The 25,225-nt window shown below is 40.1% G+C and overlaps 2 protein-coding genes across 2 annotated transcripts; one reads left to right on the forward strand and one right to left on the reverse strand.

The window, feature by feature from the left end:
• Positions 1-1,894: 1,894 nt before the first annotated feature.
• Positions 1,895-20,311, reverse strand: scn1bb (sodium channel, voltage-gated, type I, beta b). The gene is made up of 6 exons (XM_072448134.1): positions 19,232-20,311; positions 18,120-18,286; positions 14,169-14,409; positions 5,545-5,686; positions 3,808-3,882; positions 1,895-2,366 (listed from the first exon to the last, which is right to left on the reverse strand). Exons 1-5 carry the CDS (start codon positions 19,287-19,289, stop codon positions 3,813-3,815), a joined length of 678 nt encoding a protein of 225 aa, XP_072304235.1. The 5' UTR covers positions 19,290-20,311; the 3' UTR covers positions 1,895-2,366; positions 3,808-3,812.
• Positions 20,312-20,969: 658 nt separating this feature from the next.
• Positions 20,970-24,942, forward strand: zbtb22a (zinc finger and BTB domain containing 22a). The gene is made up of 4 exons (XM_072448135.1): positions 20,970-21,088; positions 21,776-21,973; positions 22,611-23,355; positions 23,845-24,942. The coding sequence occupies exons 2-4, from the start codon at positions 21,776-21,778 to the stop codon at positions 24,831-24,833; spliced, it is 1,932 nt and encodes a 643-aa protein (XP_072304236.1). The 5' UTR covers positions 20,970-21,088; the 3' UTR covers positions 24,834-24,942.
• The last annotated feature ends 283 nt before the right edge of the window (positions 24,943-25,225 follow it).

A 25,225-nucleotide genomic window follows, 5' to 3' on the forward strand; every position in this document is an offset into this window, starting at 1 on the left:
TGAAATCACCCTGTAAATGTCAGGGTTGAGGATCCCCAATAAAGCACAATTATGTCATACTTTTAATGACACAAAAACAGTCGTGTGGAGCTTTTCCTGCCACTCTTAAGACGCTTATTTGAGCTGAAATCTATTTAAAATCGTCTTTTTGTCTCAAATATCGTCCATTTGAGCCTTTTCTTTGCCTGGGGGTGAGCGACAGAGACAAAAATGTGTTTCAGTATTTTCTGGAGCATCTCAGAATCTATTTTCAGATGATATTTTGCCTGCTCCACATAAGAAAAACCACCACACTACACTTGTTTTGTTGTTTTGCTTTGTTAGTTTGATAAAGGTTCTGAGCCATATTGTATATACATCTTAAAAAACAACACTTCATGATTAATACTGACTAATACTGATTAATACTGGATAACACTGGATAACACATGCAGATATCATTGTCGTCATCATCACTGCAACTGTCAGTGTGAGAATGTTGTTTTGAAGAGAGGCAAAAATTGAATACCGAGTATAATTTTCACACATCTCTGTTGGATATTGACATAACATCTGGATATTGATGTCGGGATTCACAAAAATACTTCTAATTTTTGATCAAGCAATATGTTTTTTTCTGGAAATCTTGTAAGAAAATAGCAACAATGAGCAGGAGAATGTTTTTGACAAGGGCCAAACTTGAAATCTGAGCTCTTCTGGGCTGTTATTTCAGTCAGTATTTATCAGAAATGGTCCAATGCCTGTTCAATGCTCTCCCGTCTAAAGCCCCGAGCAGCTGAAATACTAAACACATGTACAGGACAGATTATTTGGCCTGTAAGCAGTGAGAAACTGGGGGGGAAATGACGAGGAAAGACATCCAGCACGTCCTCGGAGCAGGACTCTCGATCTCACTGTACTTGAAACAAAACGAACATCCGACAAACGCTTCACGACAAAACAAATATGAGATCAAATCCACAGTTGTCCTTTTGGAGTTCTAAATGTTCTTTTCACCTCCCACTCGTCGACTTTACTGGACAAAAGATTCATTTGGTTGATTTTGGAAGAATAAACTCTGACGAAGCATAAATAAACAGAAAGAAAAGTGCTACATGATGTGCTTTTTCTGTAAATGTTGTTTCAACTTTTGGTTCCAATCTTGTTAGTACAAAGTAGGAACTAGGGACTGTGGGGGCGCACTGTGGGGACTCCTGCCAGGGGCCCTTTTGGTTACACAAGCACATTTAAACACTTTGTCTTTGTCACAGCAGCTTTAAAAAATAAAATGGTTTGTGAGTACTAAAGCAAATTCTGAATAACTGCAAATAATAATTGTGTTTTTATTGTTTGTTTGATGTGCAAAATGGACAAATTGTTAATTACATATTTAAATGTTCCTCGTTAATATCAAAGCCAGTTAGACCCACGTCCAGCTTCATCCGGGCGACTTCCAGGGTGTTTCCTCTGACTAAAATGTGATGGAGGATTAAAAGGATTTAACTCAGAGATGTAAAATCTGCTTCGTTATCATGACTTAAAAAAAATAAAAATAACAGACCCAATAATAATGGAAATACAGGCGGTTAACAGTTGATTAAGATATATTTTTTGTGTGTGTCGTTAACAAAAAAATAATTTAAAAAACCTGTTATTAATGTTTTAAAGTTGTTATTAATGTTAAATTTGCTATTAAAGTACGTGCATCTCATTAACACTCGTTCAGCTGCGACACACAACTACTTTTTATTTGATTATTTTTATTTACTTGTTTTCATGAGGCTCAAGTCGCCTGTTTTGGGCTTGTTTTCCACTCTTGTTCTCTCTCTCTCTGAAAACCCGCCGACCTTGACTTAGTTCTTGATACTGTCAACTGAAAAAACACCTTTTAAAAGACCACACCCTTCAATTCACATTTTCACCTTTTTATTAGTACACCTTAAATGTCCATGGAGTTAGCAGTAACACAGCAGTGGAAAGACGGTCCGTCATTGTCCGTTACGTTTTCTAAACAACTTGACCATACGTTTGTGACTTATTTACGCAAAGTGATGAGTTCATAAAAAGCCTCCATCGTTTACCAGCTTGGCGAGAGTCCCGCAGCGAACTCCCGGAAAGTTAACAACTCGTTTGCCCATCGAAAAAACGTACGCTATTGACAATGTGGCTCAATAATGCATAATAATGAATTCTGGAGTGTGAGTGCAGGACATGCGAATACGCCAAAAGTCGATCTATATTTACAGTGCTGCTGGTTCATGCTTGGTCTGTGTGCGAGTTTGATCTGTGTCGGGACAAACGGAGACGGAGAGGGGGGGAAAAAAGCCCACCCGGAGCTCATGCAGGCCGGAAGAAGACGGAGACGGTTTCTGGGCCGTGGAAGAAGTCTGTGGGCACAAAAGAAAGAGTTTTTAACACTCTACATGGCTGTGATTAGTTGTACTTTGTGAAATAATTGTCTTGAACACGTCGTTTCTGAACAACTGCACTTTTTTACGGTTTATTTGATGTGTATCTGTCATATAATATAACCAAATATGTGCATTTTACATGGATGTTACCACTTTTTTAGTAATCATCACATTCTATTGTTTTGTTTAGCAAGAAAACATCTAAATGTAAATCTAAAGGGATGACGACGAGACAAAGGTTTATTATGTATTTCTTCAGTAAAGGTTCTGACCATTGACTGTATATAACTTCTGACACTTTAGAAATAAAAGCACATTTTCACCAGTTACATTTATTATTCGCTCCTTAACCCACCTTTGTTGTTAAGTATTGTCGGTTCTTAACACTGCCTACAGGATAAGATGTGTGTTTGTTCCAACGGCAGTGTTTTAAAGTGACGTAAAGTACAAAACAACAACAAACATTCAACTTACTTTTTAACCTTTATTTAACCTGGCAAGAAACCCTTCAGCCAAAACAAGGTTAAATAATCAACGCTATAAACTCACAACCGGTCAATGCATTTATCACTCTAAAGAGGCAGAATACTTTTGAAGGGGCGTGGAGTTTAGTACCGTATATTCCGCACTATAAGGCGCACCGGATTATAAGGCGTAATGGACAATTTTTCGCCAATTTGAGAACTCAAGCGAGAGATTTCCGGCTTTTCTGAGTCAGCTCGATCTGTCTTTCTCCGTCTTAATTTTGTCCCGTACACTGGGGGAACTATATTATGATAGATCCATGCGCTCAGACACAGGGAAACATGCTGCTCTCCTGGGGACGAGCTGCACGCGGCTGCAGGTGAGCAGTGGGTGCATCCTATGATTGATACGTGGCAGGACTTATCGGCTGTCCACGCCACGAGGAAATAAGACTCAGATTTGGCGCCAAAAAATGTACCACACCAAATCGCTTCGAGGTCAGTCAGCACAACCAGAATGAATCCATATATAAAGGCGCACCGGATTATAAGGATCGTTTTTGAGGAAATTAAATGCTTTTAAGTGCGCCTTATAGTGCGGCAGACACGGTATTTAACTTAAACTCTTCTTCGGTTTAACATTAGGCGTTTAACTGATTCATGACGGCTTCAGAAAGTGGTTCCATCATTCAAAGATGTGATTGTTTTTATACGACTTTAATACGACAAGTTTGAGGAGTCAATCCTCCGAAAATAATGATACGGTTTCAATATGTTTGGATCAAAAGTGTGAATATTCAAACACAGCACATTTATTATCGCATACGTGTCATAAGCCCTCCATATGAAACTAAAGCATCATCAAAGTGTAAAACGTGAACACAAACATAAATTAATACACTTACTGAAATGAAATGATGAAAATACAAAATAAAGGATGACGGTGGACTTACCTGTGTTATTCCCCGACCTGCACTCCTGCCATGTTGTCTTTACTTTCCGACGCTACCGCTAAATACTCAGCATTTCTGCGACAAAAGGGGAGAAAGATCACAGTGAGAATCTGAAACCTCAAACTTTTCAGTGAGACAAAAAAGAGAGACAGAGTAATGGTTCTGAGATGGTTTGATGCTTTGTGACTTACGGGAGGGAGGTTTTGGGTTTGGTTTTTACTGAGAGCGAGACAGAGACAGAGACGGACACGACAGCACAGGACAGAGACACGTAAACAACAACACCACAACAACAACAACAACAACAATGGACACGAAACACAACAGATTAACAAACAAACTGTAAAACTCAGACATAAAAGCGTGAGTGATGTCTGCGATGTTTTTCAGATGTGGCTGGGACAGGATCTGATCTGTTTTGATTCTGACCGGGACTCGACATTAAAGCTGCGCTATGTCACTTTTCTGGTGTCCCGATGAAGATCTTTTTCATTTGCAGGTGATGCCGGGTTCTATAACTGTGATAAAACGCCAGTAATTGAATACAGTTGAGCTAGATATGCTATTTTATACAGTATTTTCAATTTTCTTTGTTTTGTAGCCCTATAACATTACTTTTAATCACATTAAGAGGGTAAAACAACAGCAAAATATCTTAAATAAAGTTGTAAACCATTTTAAAAGGACTGGAATGAGCAAAAGAAAGCTACAGTCGACTACAGCCTTTAGAGAAACCATTATAATTGCCATAATTGAGCTGAAACGGTGCAAAGGATTATGGTCTACGCAGTCTCTGACCCTTTCACCTTTTTATAATTGCATTTATTTTAAGACACCACGATTCTATTGCAATATTTTCATAATGTAATGTCCCCTGATTTATTAATTGAGTAGATGTAATGAGTGCAATTTCATAATATCCACATCTGAACTGGAAATGCCAAAGCGGAAATAATTGATGCATTTTCAAGACAATTAGATTTTGCATGCACAGTATTCACCAACATCACTCTCATATTTGATTAATCAAGTAATCAAATCATTGCAAAGGGAACAAGGCTCGGTCGTTTGATTACCTCTAAAATGTAGAGATATTCTATTTTAAAGCTCCCATTTATTTAGAGGCTTTATTTCTAACAGGATCTGAGTCTCCAGTTTCATCTTGAATATTTCATGACATAAGTTTAATAAACCATTAGAGCAAAAATGCCAAACTGATAAAAGCACATTCACCGTGTTCATTTGCTCCCACAGTTGGAAAAATGAACTTGCTCTTGCTCATTTTAATGTCCACAATCAAGTAACGAACATATGCAATTTGTATTTTTCAAGCAGAATTGTATTGCACATTCTGTTTCGGAGATTTGATTACATGCAAAACGTTTTAAAGAAGACATATTATGCTTCCGTCTGCCATATAATTACCATTTAAGTATTTTTTGAATGTTTTAAATCACAACGCTGATCTAAAACAACTTAATAACAGAAAGTTTGACACTCCTGCTTAAGATGAACTGGAGAACATTAGGATATTATTGTATATAGATCCATATTGGGCCTATTTGTACAATCATCCTTTACTAATATTGGCCAAAAGCAGTGGATTTGTGTTGTTTTTATTGTTTGAAAAAGCTCCATGAATCACTGTACCGCTGCTGAGAAAAGTCTCGTTTCATAAGGTGCCAATATCAGAAAAGGGCGCCACATAAAGAGAGGGAGCCCTGGATTTGGACTCACGCTGCTTCCCGTAGCGCCTCTTCCCCGGCCGCGGCAATCTTCCTGTAGCAGTAGATCATTTCGATGAGGAGCCAAACCTGCAGCCCGATGATGGACACGTACATCATCACCTCAGACACGATCGACGCGGTTCCTCTGGTCGCTGCGGGGGGAAAACAGCCGCACGCGCAGTTAAAGAGCCGCATCCGACGTTATGAAGGGTTTAGAGACGCTTTAAACGCTTTAAACATTCTACGTTTGGGAAGAGAGGCAAAAGTGACGTTGAACATGATGTGAATTCAGTGGAGGAACTGAGATTAGCTTCAGAACGTCACAAAATCGAGGTGGTTTTGTCAAATGTGAGCGATCAGAGACGGTTTGAACACATTTACTGTCGAACTTTACATGATTTGTTTAAAATAACAACACGGAAAGTCCAATAGTTGCGTATTTCTTTTGTTATAAAGTGTTAAAACCATTAGTATTCACATCTGATATATTATGGTTTACTTCATTTTGCCTCCAGTCGCTTCCATCCTTTTGACATTGCATTTTAACAGGTTTTTATCAGGTTCATTTCATTTAAGAGCCGTTTTTTTTTTAGAAAGCCGTGGACTCTGGGTTGAATGTGCACCAAATATCCATAACAATAGTTCTGTTTCAATAATGACAAAAGAATAACTACTGCTATATTATCATTTTGTGGGGAACGAATACAAAATGCAGGACTAAACTAGTATCAACCAGGTCTGAAGCAGGACTAACACAGAATTAAACCAATAAACAGGAGGACATTTATGTGTTTAATATTTGGAGGATGGGTCGTAAGTAGAATAGGCCTGGTCTATATAATATAATAAAATATAATATAATAAATAGATAAGATGACCTGCTGCATGTGCCGTCTAAATGATACTAAACATGAGCCTAAATATGTCCTCACCCTTGTCTTGCTTTAAAAGTGTATCAATAAAGTGATTCTGAATGAAAAATATTTGGACACGTCGGCATTATCATTATTTATATTCAAGTTAATGTGCAAAAAAGTGCAATTTTGTTGTTTTTCCATCCTCTTTTGTTCAATGTTCTTTGTGTAGCAGTGTTTTCAAAAGTCAAATGTATTTCACTGCCATCAAAATACTATTCCATCCTCTAAATATAAAATCGAATCTAAACTCTACTCAACATTATTTTTATTCAGACGATGATAACGAAAAGAAAAATACTCTGTCAATTCAAAAGAAAATTGAGACGTCTGTTTTTGCACACGCATGTTAAGCCCTGGCCTCAGGCGTCTTTGCAGTTCGTATTGAATTAGTTCCTTTTGTCTGTGTTTTCTGGATTAAATGCTTTGTTTCCAGGGACGATTTCATTATGTCATCGCTGTAAAAGCTTTGCCAATACTTGTCCATGTTTCACTTTTACTTATTAAACTCGTTCTGTTTGTGATCGCCTTTTTGTTTCAACGTGGACATTGTTTTTGCGAGGTTGAAGCATCATTTTACAGCTACGCCATGTTTGTTCCTCTTCTATTTTATCGTCTTTTAAACTACAAAATATAAAACTCAACCAGGAACACGTGTGTTTTTTCCCCCCACCAACCACAGACGACAAATAATATGCTTCGACCGACGTTTATGTGATAAAATGTGAATATATGAGTATATTTCTGTGATGTATTTTATCTGCATAATAGTGATATTTTATCTGCATCATTAGTCTAAGAGAAGAACGGGTGTTTGACAAACTGCATTTGTGAAGGTGTCGTAAAGATGGTCCAAAGAATGTTTACCCTAGGGGGGGGGTGATAACCCAGAGGAGTCTGGGTAATGTTTACCCAAGGCTTGATCTCTACGGAAAAATACCAAGTGCCTTGATGTGAGGCTGACCAATGAGAAATGTGACCCGCCTATTCCAGAATATCTAATAAAACCAACCAGCATGGGAAAAAACAGAGTGAGACGCGGGGGTGAGACGCAGGAGGGTCAGCCAGGCTCCTTACAACGGCCTGGCTGACACAGTCCCCGCGTTTTCTCCCATGCATGCCACACAAATGTCTGATATTTTTGTGTGGTTTCATATTCTAAGTTGAATTGTGTTCTCAATGTGTTACGGAATAGCATCGGTGTATGTCTAATTCCATGACATTTTCTGGTCCTTCGAGCCGGATGACAAGCAGCCCCTTCGCGGAGATTGACGGGTGAATCGGTGAAGTCTGTGCACAGCTGAAAGAAGTCCACTTTTCCCGTGGCCGCCCATCGCACCTCAGTCTCCGCGAGGAGAGCGCGTCGTTTCGAAGCAGCAGGAGAACACAGGCGACAAAGAAGGTCAGACAAAATTTTGTGTGTGAAAAAGAGTTAGCCATAAAACGTTTTTATGCATTAGTTTGATATTTACTGGAAAAAATATTGTAGGCTTATGGACGAGATAAGTTTCTCACATAAAGCAAGGCAGTTAGGTATTACTGAGGAAATACCCAGTTTCATATTACTGAGGAAATACGCAGTTTAGGTATTACTGAGGAAATACCCAGTTTAATATTACTGAGGAAATATGTGTGAATGTAAGCGCTGTGCACGAGCGAAGTAAGTAATGGCCCGTTCAAACCGCAAACGCCTATTCGCGCGTTATGGCGAAGTTGGACGCAAGTACGCATGAAGAAAAACGCAAATACGCCGCGTTCTCGACGCAGCGGAGCAGAGACGAAATATAATAAGCAGACGCGCGTTTGCCGCGTGCGCATGCGCAGTGGAGATGTTGTCAGTCTGGCTTCTCTAATGGCGGATCAAAGTTGAGAAAGTGCCTTTTGCGTATTTGCTCTTCAAAGCCCAAAAACGGAGACGCTCGGCGGCGTGTCTGGATCCACCAGTGATCCGAGTTGAGTCAATACCATCATTTGCTTCAAGACTGGATAAACATCGCTCTCAGCTGTAGTTTCGTTTGTCCCGGGTCCTGTTTGATGACTTGTTTCCCGCATTGGTGCGCGGACATGTACCAGGACAACAACTACAGACGCCTGTCCATCTGTCCATCTGTCCATCAGGTCAGTACAGAAATATTCATGTCTAAGCGCAATAATAAAGTGTATGTGCTGTGTGTGTGCTGTGTGTGTGTTGTGTATGTACTGTGTATGTACTGTGTATGTACTGTGTATGTACTGTGTATGTGCTGTGTGTGTGCTGTGTATGTGCTGTGTATGTGTTGTGTATGTGTTGTGTATGTACTGTGTATGTGTTGTGTATGTACTGTGTATCTTCTGTGTATCTGCTGTGTATCTGCTGTGTATGTACTGTGTATGTGCTATGTATCTGTTGTGTATCTGCTGTGTATCTGCTTGTGGTTGTGTATAAAACCAATGAAAAGTACATAGATAGTAAAAATTTATATTTTTTTTAGTAAAAAAAACATAGTTTTCATAGCGTTAATATTTTGTTCTAGTGCACCATTTAAAATTCGATTGTGGTATATTTAATGAAAGTACAAGTAAACTAAATTTAGGCTATATAGTTATTTGTTTGTTTTATTATTCAGATCTCTTGCCACTGGGGATTTCTACAGGACAATCGCCAGCAGCTTCAGGTCCACAACAGAGGACTGGACGTCCACAACAGAGGACTGGACGTCCACAACAGAGGACTGGACGTCCACAACAGAGGACTGGACGTCCACAACAGAGGACTGAATGTCCACAACAGAGAGGACTGGACGTCAACAACAGAGGACTGGACGTCCACAACAGAGGACTGGACGTCCACAACAGAGGACTGGACGTCCACAACACAGAGGACTGGACGTCCACCACAGAGGACTGGACGTCCACAACACAGAGGACTGGACGTCCACAACACAGAGGACTGGACGTCCACAACACAGAGGACTGGACGTCCACAACACAGAGGACTGGACGTCCACAACACAGAAGTGTTTTTGATCAAGGGATTTTCATATTTATAGCAAAGACGACATGTTCACTCAAGATTGAGCCCAAATGCCATGTTGTTTACACAGAATGAGATCAAGTTAAATGAATAAAACAGTGAGAAGCTTCCAGCTCTTTAGTTCTCTGTTCTCTTTACTTCTGTACCTACTTGTGCGTTGTAACACTGAAATTTCCCCACTGTGTGGACTAATAAAGGATTATCTCATCTTGTCCTTGTTTGTTTTTGTTTAGGATCTTGAATTGTGGTAAATTAAATAAGTACATCTTTAAATAGCCACTGAATTTCCCACAGACTCCCCAGTATTATATATATGAAAAAGATGCATGTAAACAGGACACACATTTTATAATATAAAATAATGTTTTTTGTGGAAAAATAGTACAGTAAATAACTATATATATATGAATAGATATATAGATAGATAGATAGATAGATATATCTCTATAGATATATCTATATCTATCTATATCTATATATCTATCTATATCTATATCTATATATATATATATATATATATATATATATATATATATATATCTATATATATATATATATATATATCTATATCTATATATATATATATATATATATATCGTCTGCCATTGTTGTGGTGCCGGTTCTTCTCGGGGGGGGACATGTGTACGTACGTCACCGGAGCGTCATCTCTGATTGGCTTCTGTCCCGCCACGCCGCAGAAAAGCTCAAAATTCTGAACTTATTTGCAGCGAACCGTTTTGATGCATTGATGCTTTTACGCCTGTCAAAGCGTCTCGAGCGGAAAACGCAAAAGCGCACCCGCCTCGCCGCGCTCCTCGGCGAATCGCGCCGCAAATACGCGGAAGCCGCGCCGCAAAAACGCAGGAGGTGCTCGACGCGCGTTTACATAGACTTTGAATGTAAACTGGACGCTTTTGCCGCACCGGTCTGAACGGGCCATAAGAGAGAAGTGTGAATGTGTGAATGAGGATTAATAAGTGATTAACTAACAAGTGAGAATCACAATTAATCATACAAGGGTCACAAGGCGTTATTCTGAGAGATCTAAAATTTGCAGTCACGGGTGAATCTTTAAACACCTAGCATTATCTCCGGTGGAAAATCAATAAGAAATTCTACTAGAAGCTTGAGATATGACGTGTCTGTAAAGCAAGTAGCATTTCTCTCAGACGACCGAGACCACATAATGCCAGAATTATCACCCCAAACTGTAAAAAGACAAAGGAAAAGTCATAAGAGGATTTTGGAGGGAGACTTCCGGTGTGCTCAGATGACGTGGCAGAGGGGGAGATAAGGTCAACAAGGCAGGAGAAAGGGAAGAAAGCAGTTCAGAGGACGCTCTGAACTGATGAAATAAGTAAAACTAAACTCAGCTGGTTTTAAATTTTAGTATTTGAGAGCTCTGTAGAACAAATTTTAAGGGTTTTGTTTGATTGACAACAATCAATTATAAAGATTGTATTAAACTTGATAGGAGATGAAGATGAATTCAGATTTTTATAGATGGCCAATATTTTTGGGGAATGTGATCACAGACAGGACACTTCCTGTCCCCGACATAGAAGACAAAAGTCGTGTTTTTTGAGTGCACAGAACAAACCTACGTTTTGTTTTGTTTTGTTTTATTATTGGACTTGACGAAAATTATCTTTTTGGACTTAATGCATGACTAGATGAAAGTACAGGACGAAAAGACAGAAGGGTTTTTAAATTTAGGATCAAATACAGGCACAGGCCTGGAAGTGATAATGTGGGTAAATGGGTGACTACTGATGTTTTTGGACGTAGAACGGGCAGTAAGTAAAGTCATAGTAAAAGTTATATCAGTAACTTATTTATTTGTATTATCATGAGGAAACCTCGTATTGCATGTAGACGTAAGTGAGGGAATAAGTTAAATAGTGACGTCCAATGCCCTCCCAGGAAAGACATGTGTTTATTAACTAAAGACAACAGGACACCAAGTCATAAGGATAGTCAGAGATAAGGGGCTATTGACTGGCAAATAATCTGGAGAGGACTCAGGATGGAGCAGATGTTGTTATCTTTACGGATCACAGGGACACTAACAGCAACACCTCAGGGGGGGTTGACGTGATGGGTAATAGGAAAAGTTAAAATTAACAGGGAAAGAATTTGACATTCTAAAGGAATTACCTGAAGGATTGTGGAGATTCAATCAAGAATTGAATAGATTTAAATAAGACAATATCATCTAAATTTAGACGCTATAGAAGTTATGAAAACCAGTGATAACAGGAACTTAACATTACAGGACTCAGGACGGAGTCAGGACGGACCCGGGGGGAGGAGTGTAATGCAGAAGAATAAATTTTATGAGACCCGCAGATTACCTGAAGATAGTGAAAACTAAACAGGGGGATGGGTAATCAATACATGAGTTTAGAAGCAGAATGACAGGGATATTTTAAAGATAACTAACTGGAATCCCAGGGGATGCAGCGTCTGATACTTATATCAGCAGCAAAGAGAAAGTAAAAGCAGGTTACAAGTGAGGGTAAGAGTAAGTGAAAAGAGAGAAAGAAAAAGCAGGTTTAGAAATTTGGAAATGGGTGTTTCCTCCGTTGCGAGAGGAAGACAGAGAGAGAGACAAGGGGAAAAAAGGGTTGATACAAAATGATGTGCCTTATAAACAAGGGGAAGGTTTAGAATAATTTTGATTGTTATACACATATAGACTTGCTAGAACAAACTAATACACAATGTTTGTAAAGCACCACATGAGCAGGTGTGAGAGATTGAGTTTGAAACTCACCTGAAGCACATATAGAAGATTAGCACATATTACATTAGATGGGTGATTTTATTCAGGCCACACCCACAGAGGAGATGTGAAATTATTAATTATGTGAAGAATTCTAAGTTGTGAACTGACCCTTATGGCCAGCTCAACGGGGGAATTATTGAGACAATTATTATTGTTTGATGTATTTGTATTGCACACACACACACACACATACGCGCGCACACGTGGAGACCAAACATTTAGAGTTTGAGACATTTAGAGTTTGAGACATTTAGAGTTTGAAACTTTTAGAGTTTGAAACATTTGGAGTTTGAAACAAATGGTGGTAAAACAGATTTACAAGTTACAGATCGCAGAGGCAGTGTCGGATTACAGACACACAGGGTGGGGGCCCAGCGCCGTGGAAGGGGGGGCTCAGCCAGGGATGTGACCACTGAACTGTGAAAGGTCAAGAGGTGACATTGCGGAGTTGGAGTGACAGACGCAATTCCATCTCTTCCTTGATTACATCCTGGATTAATGAACGTTGTAAACTATCTGGATTATTGAATTTTGTTTAAATGTAGAATTGTGTAGAAGTTTGAGAAATGGGCAAGGCCATTTATCAAAAGGGGGGATGTACGTGTAAACAAATATTCCGAATCAATAATTACTAAAAAAAAAAAAAAATGTAAACAAGAAAACTGTTTGAAATACACTGAATTGTCGAAAAGACTTTGTTTATCACCGCAGCAGAGAACGTGTTGGAGATGTGGTGTTTACAGAGACGAGCCAGGTGGACGAGCAAAGTGGACGGAGCCACACCGTGTCGTCCTCACACCGACCATTGGAGGGACGAGAACATGGGTGCTCTCATGGGAAAGTGAGAGAAATGTCTGGACAACACAGCGGCAGATCCATAACATCGCAGACGCAGGACTTCGTTTGTATGAGTTTTGTCCAGAGTCTACGGTAGAGTACGATACTCTGCTACGATGAACGAGAGCCAGAGGCTACGGTGCGCAGAGTACCATACTCTGCGAAAAAGAATCAACAGTTATCATCATCACAGTGATGACGGTAATATGGGTGCTGAACACCTGTATTATGCACCGGACAATCGGGACAATCGGGACAATCGGGACAATCGATCAACAACTGTGTGTACCGGTAAATGGAAAATAAAGGGAAGAAAATAAGTGATCAACATGAAAGGTTATGAAATGTGTAATGTGAAATGTTTAATGTACAATGTATAATTGACATGACGGTAGCTGAAGAAACACAATGGCATATTATACAGCCACAGTTGTTTGCACTAACTAAGAGAGTTTTTTTTATCTGCTACAACATAACTACATGTAATGTTAATGAGAGTATGAATTGAGATGGGAAATGTACCAGTTCATATGTGTCATAGGTGTGACCGAAGCGAGCAGCGGAAGAAGGTCTCTTAAGAAACCAAGAGAGGATTTTATCTGCATAATAGTGATATTTTATCTGCATCATTAGTCTAAGAGAAGAACGGGTGTTTGACAAACTGCATTTGTGAAGGGGTCGTAAAGATGGGCCAAAGGATGTTTACCCTAGGGGGGGGTGATAACCCAGAGGAGTCTGGGTAATGTTTACCCAAGGCTTGATCTCTACGGAAAAATACCAAGTGCCTTGATGTGAGGCTGACCAATGAGAAATGTGACCCGCCTATTCCAGAATATCTAATAAAACCAACCAGCATGGGAAAAAACAGAGTGAGACGCGGGGGTGAGACGCAGGAGGGTCTGCCAGGCTCCTTACAACGGCTTGGCTGACACAGTCCCCGCGTTTTCTCCCATGCATGCCATACAAATGTCTGATATTTTTGTGTCGTTTCATATTCTAAGTTGAATTGTGTTCTCTATGTGTTAAGGAATAGCATCTGGTGTATGTCTAATTCCCTGACAGTTTAAAACCGAACGCAGTACCTTTGCCGACCACAGTGAGGTGCACCACTTTGCTGATCACGGTGTTGTACTCAAAGTCGTTGTCGTAGGAGAGGATGCGGTTGACGAAGCAGCGGTACGTCCCGGAGTCATTGAAGGTCACGTTGAGCAGGTAGATGGAGGCGTCCTGGATGTCATTGCTGCGCTTGCTGCCGTTCCAGTCCAGGCGGTCCATGAAGTGGTCGTGTTCCACCGTCCCGCCGTCTCCATTGTAGGAGTAGATCTGGAGCAAACAAAAACATTATATTCCAGTTTACATCAGAATTTATTTAGTTCAGAAATGTATTAACCAATTTTTATGGCTGTGGTTCTCAAACGTTTCACACCAAGTACATATTTGACCTTCTGAGTAGCACCTGGATCTAAATCAAGTTCAAAGCAGGACTATTCTAGGGCTGAACCAGATAAAACTGCCTCAAAACCTGGACTAACCCAATGGTGGACATGAATGTGGATTAAACTGACTAAAACTATCATTATATTTCAGATTCCACTAAAGATTTGGCTTGTTTTTCCCAGTTTAGTTTGACAGTTTAGGTGTTGTTATTAATAATAATTAAAAAATATGTACTGCATATGATAAAAAAATGTATCTGTTGCGTGTTTGTCCCTGCATTGTTTATGGAAAGTCGCTCTTCGATGACACACAGAAAGAGGAATTCTCAGGCGTTTTTATGTTTTTATTCTGAAATGATGGTTGGAATGTGATTTTTAGTTTTCAAAATATGTTATATAATTTAATATTTATTTTTAATATTATTTAAATCTATGCAAAACAAACAAACAAACAAACAGAACAGACAAAACCAAACAGGGCAAAAAAAGGAAAAAAAAGATACATTTGAAAATAATTGTTAAAAAAATAAAAAAACAAGGCATCCTAAGAAAATAAAGTTCCAAAATAAAAGTCCCAACCAAGTCCAGATCGTGTCAAATGTGTCAATTTCCAAGTTGAGTCTGTGTGTGATTTATTTCCACGTTGTCAGCATGTCAGTATTTGATGTGAGTGCAGTTTATGTCATCAATTTTTTTGTGCTGTCAGGAGTTTTGAGTCTCAAACACATATTTCTGAAATGGAGTGGGGTGGTGGGGTCAAAAACATTCTGCCGTGCCTTGTTAATTTCACTCCCAATATGTTTGGACAGTCCCAGAAGACATGATAATGATGTGCCTCCTGGCAACCACAGTTCCTCCTTCATTCCCTCCCTGTGAGTAATGAGCACGATGACACGGTGTTATAAAAAATGAGTCACTCACTTTCAACAGAAATCCTTCTAAACATGAGAGTTTGTGGTCCTCCATTCTGAAGTACACATACTTTCCCATTCCTCGTCCGTCAGAACAAAATTACCCTCTTTTTCCCATTTAATTTTAATGCTTTTATTAGATTGTCTGTCAAGGTCATAATACATTTACCGTATTTTCCGCACTATAAGGCAAACAAAACATGTACCACACAAGGTCAGTAAGTACAAGCAGAATTAATCCATATATAAGGCACACTGATTATAAGGTGTGCTGTCGTTTTTAAGGACAATGAATGGCTTTTAAGTGCGCCTTATAGTGCGGAAAATACGGCATATACTTTAGATATTATTCCCCTTGAAAGTTCTGATCTGTAAACCTTAATATCAAATGTATTTTCAAATTAATAACAAAAAGACTAAACTGACAAAATGTTAACGGCCTCATAAGTGGCAAAATACACTCTACAACTTGGATATAAGAATAAGATCTTCCCCCAAAACACAATTCCTCCGTCTCTTAAGATTTTCCCTGCTCCGTTTGGCTGTTGTAAATAGAAAGAGTAATAAATCCTCTCTTGTGTTATTAGTTTTAGGCCTTAAATCACATTTGCGCGGCAGATGACACTGGGTTAAACACGCCTCTCCCTGTCGAGAGCGCATTGATTTGTGCGGCGTGAAATATCTCTATTGATTTCAATCCGAGGCCAAGTCCGACCTTCGACCTCTGTTATGTCATGTGATCGGGGACATCCGCGTCGTTATGGTAGACGAACAGGAAGTGGGGGCGAAAGGACCCGCAGACGTTATAAATAGATGAAACAAAGTGTGGGCGGCTGCGTTTTGCACCAGAAAAATCAGTCACAGCCCATTTGAAAGGTACAATTATAGCAGCGCAATAGATTAAATATAGAAGTGTCAGTCATTAATAAAAGAATAAATTGCGCAAAATTAGGCAACAGATTAAAGACAGGTTGCGCCAGTTACTGTCACACTGATTAGAAAGTGAGATTTGTCTTAAATAAACTTTTGGATGGCTTTGTTATTTATGAAAACTAAAGAAAGACAGATTTATTCATTTATGCAGAATGAATAATATTGATGAAGAAAGTTGGTTCATTGGTTCTTGTCTAACACCTGCAGCCATCTTGGTTCTAGTCCTAATGTAAACAAATGTAAACGCCAAAGGAAATCTGCATAAACTGCTCAAATATCAGAAGAACAAACTATATCTGTACAGCTCCAATTTAAAATCTATATTCGTCTCTGTTGCAGCGAGTTATTAGTTAAAGTCAAATATAATGGACTCTATTAAGCAATCTTCTAACCACTGAAACATGGCCTGAGAGTGTCTGAAACGTTGTGTGTGTGTGACGATACTGCTGCTCTTAATATGTGTTGCATTTGTATGTAATTTTGAGCTTTTAGTGTTTACAATGATCATTTTATTTGATTGTATTAACCTTTACTTAACCAGGTAAGGACCCATTGAGATCGAGACCTCTTTTACATTATACAAGTGTGACCTGGGGCAAAATGAATGACATCATGAAATGCATTTAAACTAATAAGAAACATTTAAGAACACAAAAAAACAGAAGAAGAAATAAAAGTTGCATGTTAAAAGTCTGTGTAAAGTCATTGAAAAGCCGACTGACACAACAAAAGTAATGGACAGAAAGAAAACTGCCATGTTGTGTTTATTTGACACTAATCGTCAGGGGGTCGCCAATTGTTTTGAATGTAACGCACGTTTCAATACTTTTAAAAACATACTAACTATTTGGTGTTTTGCCGAAGAACCCACAAACATTTCGCTCAAGTGCGTCATAGTATAAGAGCTAAGCGTCTGATCATCGAAAGCCTCAGACGCTACGCAGCCATAAAACGTCTGTAAACCCGTGCTATTGCGTGGGGGAAAAGTACGACTTATTCTGTGCTCTGCTTGTGTTTGTTACAGGTTTGTTGCACATGAAGCCAGATGCAGAGAGTCGGAGTGATTAGCAGCGCCGCAGTGAGACGGCAGTGATATCGATCCAAACTTCAGCCTCTCAGCGTGAAGTCGCTCTGTGCCGCGCTGCCTCTTTCGCTCACACACATGTCGTTGTTTCTCATTTAGCTTGTGCCTGGACCTTTAACTGTGCGAAAAACAAATGACTGCGCAACAAAATGTGTGCTGGACAAACAAATGAGTGATAAAACTGGACATATTCCAAGTTATCAGTTTAGTCCTGGCCCAGTACACATAAGGAATATCTTGCAAGTTAATTATAAATGTGTATATGACCTTGAATGTGTAGTATAGCAGTGTTTTTCAACCTATTTTGAGTCGTGACATACTTTTTGTGTTTTATACACACATCATTTTCTAAAATATTTATTATCTGGTGTAGGAATTTGCTCAGGACAACTCACAATGTTTGTTAAATGAATCCGTGTGAATCAGTGAAGGGAAATTATGATTATTTCAAGGCAAATCTGGCACAATCTCGAAGGCAAACTAGTGTTCCCTGGTGCGCTGGTTGAAAATCAAGGCATATTTGCTGTAGACACTCTGAGATTTGTGGGACAGGTATGGTTTTCTCATCTCACCAAACATGTCAAAACTACTCGCACTGATATTCTGAATTCTACCTACGCTATATTTGCAGAGCGGTCAGGATTTACTTGACGATAACGCCAGACTCACGTGCACAAAGTCGGCCTCTCCTTTGCCTCTGAAGTACCACTCGATGGTGGCGGATCCTTTGACTTCCCGGCGGCGTTTGCAGGAGATACATCCCAGTTTGAAGCCTCTCCCGGCCACTGCCTCTGTGTCCGAGTCCACCTCTGCACACGCCCCGTCGGACTCTTTCGCTGCAGGAGAAAAGAGGACGAAAACAGCATCAGATTGGATTCAAATAGAAGAAATGTGCATTAAGGAACTACAATTTTAACACTATAATCAAGCTTGCAGATTCTAGACTAGCTGTTTTTTTTTGTTTTTTTTATCCTTTTGATGTTTGTTATGCTGTGCTTTTTATCACCCTGCTTTGAAAAAATAAAATCTTCTATACCTTTTCAATAGTTTTTACAGTTTTTCAAAATGATGTTTACTTTATTGACAATTTTACCCTTTCTCATTTTATAAGAAACATTAGATAATCCAAGAATTTACACATTAGTTCTAGGGATGGGACAAGATCTCGAGCCACATCTCGCTCAATAAAACAAGTGTAAAAGGATCTTGTGAGATTTTGTCCACGTGTTTACATTTGGCCAGAACAAGAAAGGGTTCGGTTCTGGTGCTGGCGAGTTTGATCTATTTCACAAGACATGGTTTACAAAAAAAAGCAGTGCTACAATGACAATAAACATATCAAAATTAAGCAAATCAAAAAATTGTGTGGCCAAAATCTTGAACCAAATTTGGTCTTGTCTTGTTCTCGTGGACCCAGTCTCGCATCATGTGGGAACTGTGCCTCGTCCCATCATTCATTATTTCAAGTTCTGAGGATTTACAACCACATTCAAGTCTGTTTTTTGACCTGATTCAAGGCCAAAATACACCTGTTGGCCTGAATCATTTTAGAGTTTTTTTGTGGGTTAGTGAGTGGAAACTAAGCCACCAGGAATAGTCTAAACTCGCAGGTGCAACGTAGCCCGGATAAAAAGTGTATTTTGGTCAGTAAAAATCTGCTCAGTGAGAAAAGGCCACAGACAGAATTTAGAAATGCTTTTGTTTCCAATGTGATACAATGCAAACCAAACACATTCATCTAAAAACACTCAAATATTAATAAGAATAGTTAGATCACTTACCGAACAGGAAGCAGAGCAAAGCCATGATCAGGAGGTGAAAAACTGCCCTGTAAGCCATCTTTTTATTGGACAACTTAACAATGCCTTTTAGACCTCGGACAGAGCCTCTCTAATACTCTAGTATTTAATGGATCTTAAATCTTTACAATAATGTATAATGTAGCTGCTTAGCAGAGCAAAGTGCTGATTGAAAATGTTTGTGTCAGGAAAGTAGAAGCTAAACATGCATTTTAGTGCTTTATACACTTCAAATACTACAAAATGTAAGACTACACACTGTAACTATGTGGTTTAAGGAAGTCTTTGGCTCTAAGCAGCAACAATTAGGTGAAAACACAGATATTATTGCCACAAGTCCATGCAATTTTTATCTGGAAAGACTCAGATGAAAGCTTTCTGTTTTAATGAAATGATCCTCTCCAGGTCATTCACAGTGTTTCCCCCCCATCAGATAACCTGAGATTATCTTTGCTCCCTGAGGTACAGTGGTCTGATTACACGCACCGTAATAAAACGCGCTTCTTTGAATTGCATCACATACAACACAAGAGTTCAAATACAATAATGCAACATTCCCAGCTACTGATGAACTACACCGATGCATATGAGATCAATGTGCATGCCTGAATGAGCTACGTTTGAACACGCTACTGCTGAAGCTTACAGGCTACAAATGCTTATCCTGAATCCTAAAATGCGAGAGTACTGTCCTGAAATAGAGGCCCAGTCCGTGTCTCGTCCAAATCCACGATAAATCCTGTCGCTGCCTTGCGTTGACAGATGTAAAATTGTATTTGATGGCCCTGTTCTCCGAGTGGAGATGCCTCCGCTGGGCATCGCAGTTGGAAACGTGCCACTCAAAAAGGCACACAATAGAAAACACAAATAAAAGCTGAGTATGTGGCGCGTGTGGATGGAGCTGTGTCTGGAGAAGGTTTATTATCGGTGCGCCACAGACGGACCTCTGTGGCCGCGCACTGCTGCAGAGACACTGCGGTAAAACCAAGGACCTACACGAGGAGAGCAGGGGGGGCTGGACGACCACCACTGTGGCTTTAGAAACTCCACCTTTACAGCAAAACAACGTTAACTCTTTCTACAAACACTGCATGACCTTATTACATCATCATAAACATCCTCAAAAAGAAAAGGACGCTGGTTTATTCGCTGCACTGTCCCTTTAACGCCATCACTGGGCGGGGACAAGGATTTGAGGGCATCTTCCCAAAAACAGCCACGACGTCCCAAAAATCACTGTTTCACCATGTTTTTTTACACAATCTTCACAGAAAACAACCTATTAGGTTTGACGACACAAGTGATATGTGTAATTGTATTGTCCTAGTCTTTATAAAACACTTGTTTGACTGTAAAACGCCGGTAGACAGACGCTGCCTGTCAAAAAGGTACTGATGCTGTCAGCTCCGCCCACAAGCCTCTGTTAGCAGCTGTTAGCACAGGCTAGCTCAAATCAACAAGGACGAGCTCAATGAGAGTAGGATTCAGTTTGAAATTAAGGAATTATTACAGGACATGTCACAGAATTGTATACGTAAGGCACTTCTTACGTTCCCTAAATCCACAGTGTTGCTAGAGAGGGTTTAATGCCTGCTGGGGCCTTCCCGGCTAACACTCCACACCAGACGGTGGCGGTAATGCGCCTCCAGTTGCGTGGGAACTACGTATAAACACTACTCGAAGAAGAAGTAGAAGTAGAAGTAGAAGAACAACCTACAAGGAAAGAGAAAAGGCTATATCAGGAACTATACGCGATCAAAATGTGTTTCGAGGTCGCCGAAATATCTATGGATATATAGCATACGAGGACAAAGCTGCTGGAAGTGAAATTAATCAAAGGTAAAGTGAGAAAGCTGATGCTAACATGCTAATGAAGGCTAGGGCGAACATGCTAATAAGCTATTGCTAACCGAATAGTGACAAAACATTTTGAAGAAGGAACAAACCGCTACGTTTTACGCGTCAATGTTGTATCAAGGTTAAACTTTGGGCTATTAATAATAATATTCAGGCTGTTAACCTTCATCATAATGTAATTACAATACCTTTATTATAGTATATATTGCTTGATATTTGACTGTATTTCAAACGGCTGTGATCATTGTTAGCACAGGAATAACGTTATATCTTCATGTATTTCAAACCAAGGATTTTGTTGTAGATTTACAGTCTGAAGCTGTTTGCTCATTTGAAAATGGACACATTTGCTTTTTGATTTAGGTGTGAGAGATTTGCCAAACTATATGCTAGACATCCAGATAATTTAGCCACACATTTACGTTGTGTATGGTTTTTGTGTCTGTGTCTGTTTTTAAAATTCATAAAACATAAAGAAGATAATGGTTTAATTTAATAAATTTTTCTGTGTTAGCTCTGTGACGAGCTGGCCCCTGTCCAGGGTGTGCCCCGCCTAAGGCCCCATCAGTAGAAAATTAATGAATAAAGATAAATATTGTTAACTTTAGGCCACACCTAGTCCGAAAACTACAGTATATTGAATCACATATTTTCTGCTGTTTCCTGTAGATGGACGTGACTTCAGGAGGCGTCCCTGGTCCGACTCTGCAGGTGTGTTTCCCTGCAGTCCGAGCCTCGGTCCTGGACAGTCTGAACCGCCAGAGGGAGGAGGGACAGCTCTGTGACCTGTCCATCCATGTACAGGGACAAGTGTTCAGGGCTCATCGCTGTGTCCTCGCTGCATCTTCTCCCTATTTTCACGACCAGGTGGGCATTGAAGCACCTTAAAGAACAACCACCACATGGTCAAAATTAATGACTTTAAGATTCAATTGCATGGATTGGCAACAGATTGATATTTAAACACTTTCTCAGCTATTCTTTACAATCGCAGTAAACATTGAAACTGTGGTAAATGCACCATTAATATATTCAGATTCTGGAAGTACATTTTCCATTAATTTCCCACATAGACATGGAACAATTTAAATATAAAAGTGTTTAAAAGGCATGATGGAGGCTGACCAACTATGTGGCAACTTAAAAAACACATACAAATTGATGAAATGTTTTTAATACTTGGCGGTTTATACATTTTCAGAAATAGATTTAAAGTAAAATTATAGATCTTTTGGTGTTTAGTTACCACATAGCCAATTAGCTCTGTGCACGTTTTCAAACATTTTAGATTTAGATATTTTTTTCAGAAAGTCTTTGGGAAAAAAATAATGGGATGTACTTCTAGAACCAAAAGGTAGGCGATATTAAGAGATCAAATTACACAGGCAAAACTGATTTGTGCCTTGCCTTTGTTTATCACTTCTTATACCAGACACAAATTTTAAATCATCCATTTGAGAATAGTGCAGTTTGTTCACAGTTTTTGTCTTCATGTATTGTTCAGGTTTTACTGAAGAACGTCACCACAGTCTCATTGCCGTCGGTGATGGACCCTGTCGCCTTCGAGAGCGTGCTGAGCTCTGCTTACACGGGCCAGCTCAGCATAGTCCAGGACGACATTGTCAACTATGTCACCGTGGCCAGCTTTCTGCAGATGTGGCACATTGTGGACAAATGCACCGAGATTTTGAAAAGACCACGCCCTGCCGCAGACGGACCTCCAGGGGGCGCCGTCTCCCGCCAGCAGTCTCCCAGCAGCACTGACTGCTTGTATTCAGAGCGCGAGGGGAGGAAGCGGGAGAAAAAGCCAGATGCCCTCCCACCTTTGGCAACATGGAGACGACCGCAGCAATTTCCAAGATGGGGGCGTCAAAGGTCTTCGACAGGACAACAGTTGGTGAATTCACAGCTCGGCGCTCTGCCCGCTTACAACGACAGCAGTGATTACTCCAGTTGTGAAGAGCCGTGGGTTTCAAGCCAAGCCAAGCCCAGCCATATTGTCCCACACGAGCTGGGACACGGTAGTAAAAACCACGGGACGCCACTCGGTGAAGACGCGTTAAAGCAGAAATGCAGACTTCAGCTGCAGCGAGGCCCCGAACGACCCATGGATAAGAATAGAGAGAGTGCGGGACGTGATGCAACTCAGGAGAGGCACAAGAATGACAGGAAAGAGCCAGAAGAGGACAAGGATATAGGAGAGGGTGTAGTGGAGATGAAGGGCAGCATTGTGCAAGTGGGGCAGGGTGGTAAGTGACCTAGTTACATCTTTTAAAATGTGTGAAAATAGAAAAGGTGTTAGTGCATTTACAAGTCGAACTGATCCATTTTACACTCTGAGGCAAGAGTGAACATTCAAGAGCTTAGACATTTTCATCTAGAAAATACTTACAAAGGACAAAATAAGGAACAGGATAAGGATATTTCAACGTCAGTTTCTTGCTTATATATTAACTTTTACCAAATACTGTTGAACTCCTTCAAATACAAAAGCAAAAATTAAAAAATATGTATCAGTGCCTCTGACTTTATACCCTCCTCATCTACAAATTACATTACAAAATTATTCAAAATAAGACATTACCAAGGGATGAATAAATATGAATTAACATCAAATTAACCACCTGCATGTATAAATTAGTAGCTATTTAGAGGTTGATAAATGGGCCCTAAAATAAAGTGTTACGTTATTACTTTTATAACATTGCTTAACCTGTTCCTCTCTGTGCATTTTACAGATTTCAACCCCGTTTTGAATGCAAACAGAGGCTCTATTGTTAAGGTGAACATTGACGACAGCGACGCCTCCTCTGACACGCCCACCTCCGCCCCCCATAACCAGACCGTCCCCGGACCTTCCGCGCGGCTCCAGTGGACGATTCCGCCTTGGTCCCAACAAACCGCCAAACCCCAAGAGAGCGAGTCCGGTAAAAACAACATCAACATCGACGACAACGAGGAGGAGGAAGCGGACATGGGACATTTTGAAGACGGCCATTTTAGCCGCGAGACTTTTGACGAGATCGAAAAGGAGAGCGGACAAGTTTCCCAGCGCCCTTTGTTGTCTGCGGACTTTAATTTAGCAGGATCTGAGACTAACTGGCCCTCGGCGGGCTCCAACCAAGGCGCTTCTTTGACCCCCACGTCATCGTCCACTTTCTTAGCCCCTCCCTCGCCTCCCACGCCCTCGTCCTCCTCGTCCTTACTCCTCACCGGCGCCCCGTTCGCAGGCAAAGTGCACTACTGCCACTGCGGTAAAGCGTACGCGCTGAAGAGCATGAGAGATCGCCACGTTAAAATGCAGCACTTGAACTTGCGTCCCTTCGAGTGTCCGGTGTGCAATAAAACGTTCAAGATGAAACACCATCTGACCAAGCACCTAAAAACTCACGGTGGATTACGGCCGTTTGAATGTAGCATATGTGGCAAGAAAGTGATCTGGAAAGACAGTTTTCTCCGGCACCAAGCTCGGTGTCAGCGGCTGGCTTCAAATGGCAACAACTCGAGCGCATCGGCAGGAGACGCCGGTCACTTCGGGTACGGTTTTGACGAGGGCGAGGCATTCTTAGCAGCGGGAGGTCAAATTAAAGTTGAAGAGGGGGACTTTGAGTCAGAAGATGGGATGGACAGATTACTGGTTTCGAGGATTGTGGATGATTTGCAGACTGAAAATGAAGATACTGGAAGTCATATTTTTAAAGAAGAGGCCAATGAGAGCTTTAGTTAAAAAAAAGAGCAACTGCAGCTACATTTGCTGTAAATTATGATACTTCTTTTTTAACATTTGCAAATGAGTAATTTAAGAGTTGTTGTTGGTTGCAGTAAAGAATTATTGTCTATTCAATATTGTCAGTAATAATTGGAATTAGTGTATTAGTGGTACAAAGTATATTAAATTTGATAGTTTATCATGATATTTTCTGGACGAATATATCACACATAAAAGCACAAAGCCTTAAATATCAGAACACAGTTGAACAGATTCAGCCTTAATGCAGTAGCCAGCAGGTATTTAAGTGTATAACTTCAATTTTTATGAATGTATGTAGTTTTAAGTATCGCATTATGCATCGATATTTGTATTGCCTAGAAGTCTGTCATGGTAAACTCAAAGTGGCA

The sequence above is a fragment of the Eucyclogobius newberryi genome, unplaced genomic scaffold (genome assembly GCF_026437365.1).
Source record: "Eucyclogobius newberryi isolate DKJ021-1_F unplaced genomic scaffold, fEucNew1.0.hap1 SCAF_16, whole genome shotgun sequence".
In the NCBI taxonomy this organism is placed as follows: Eukaryota; Metazoa; Chordata; class Actinopteri; order Gobiiformes; family Gobiidae; genus Eucyclogobius; species Eucyclogobius newberryi.

Bases quoted from the DNA above. Each gene is read 5' to 3' on its own strand.
- zbtb22a (XM_072448135.1), top strand. From the start codon at position 21,776: ATGGACGTGACTTCAGGAGGCGTCCCTGGTCCGACTCTGCAGGTGTGT. The intron at 21,974-22,610 runs GTGGGCATTGAA...TGTATTGTTCAG, and splicing joins CTCCCTATTTTCACGACCAG to GTTTTACTGAAGAACGTCAC. The intron at 23,356-23,844 runs GTAAGTGACCTA...TGCATTTTACAG, and splicing joins TGTGCAAGTGGGGCAGGGTG to ATTTCAACCCCGTTTTGAAT.
- scn1bb (XM_072448134.1), bottom strand. From the start codon at position 19,289: ATGGCTTACAGGGCAGTTTTTCACCTCCTGATCATGGCTTTGCTCTGC. The intron at 18,287-19,231 runs GTAAGTGATCTA...TTTCTCCTGCAG, and splicing joins TTTGCTCTGCTTCCTGTTCG to CGAAAGAGTCCGACGGGGCG. The intron at 3,883-5,544 runs GTGAGTCCAAAT...CTTTTGTCGCAG, and splicing joins GAGGCGCTACGGGAAGCAGC to AAATGCTGAGTATTTAGCGG.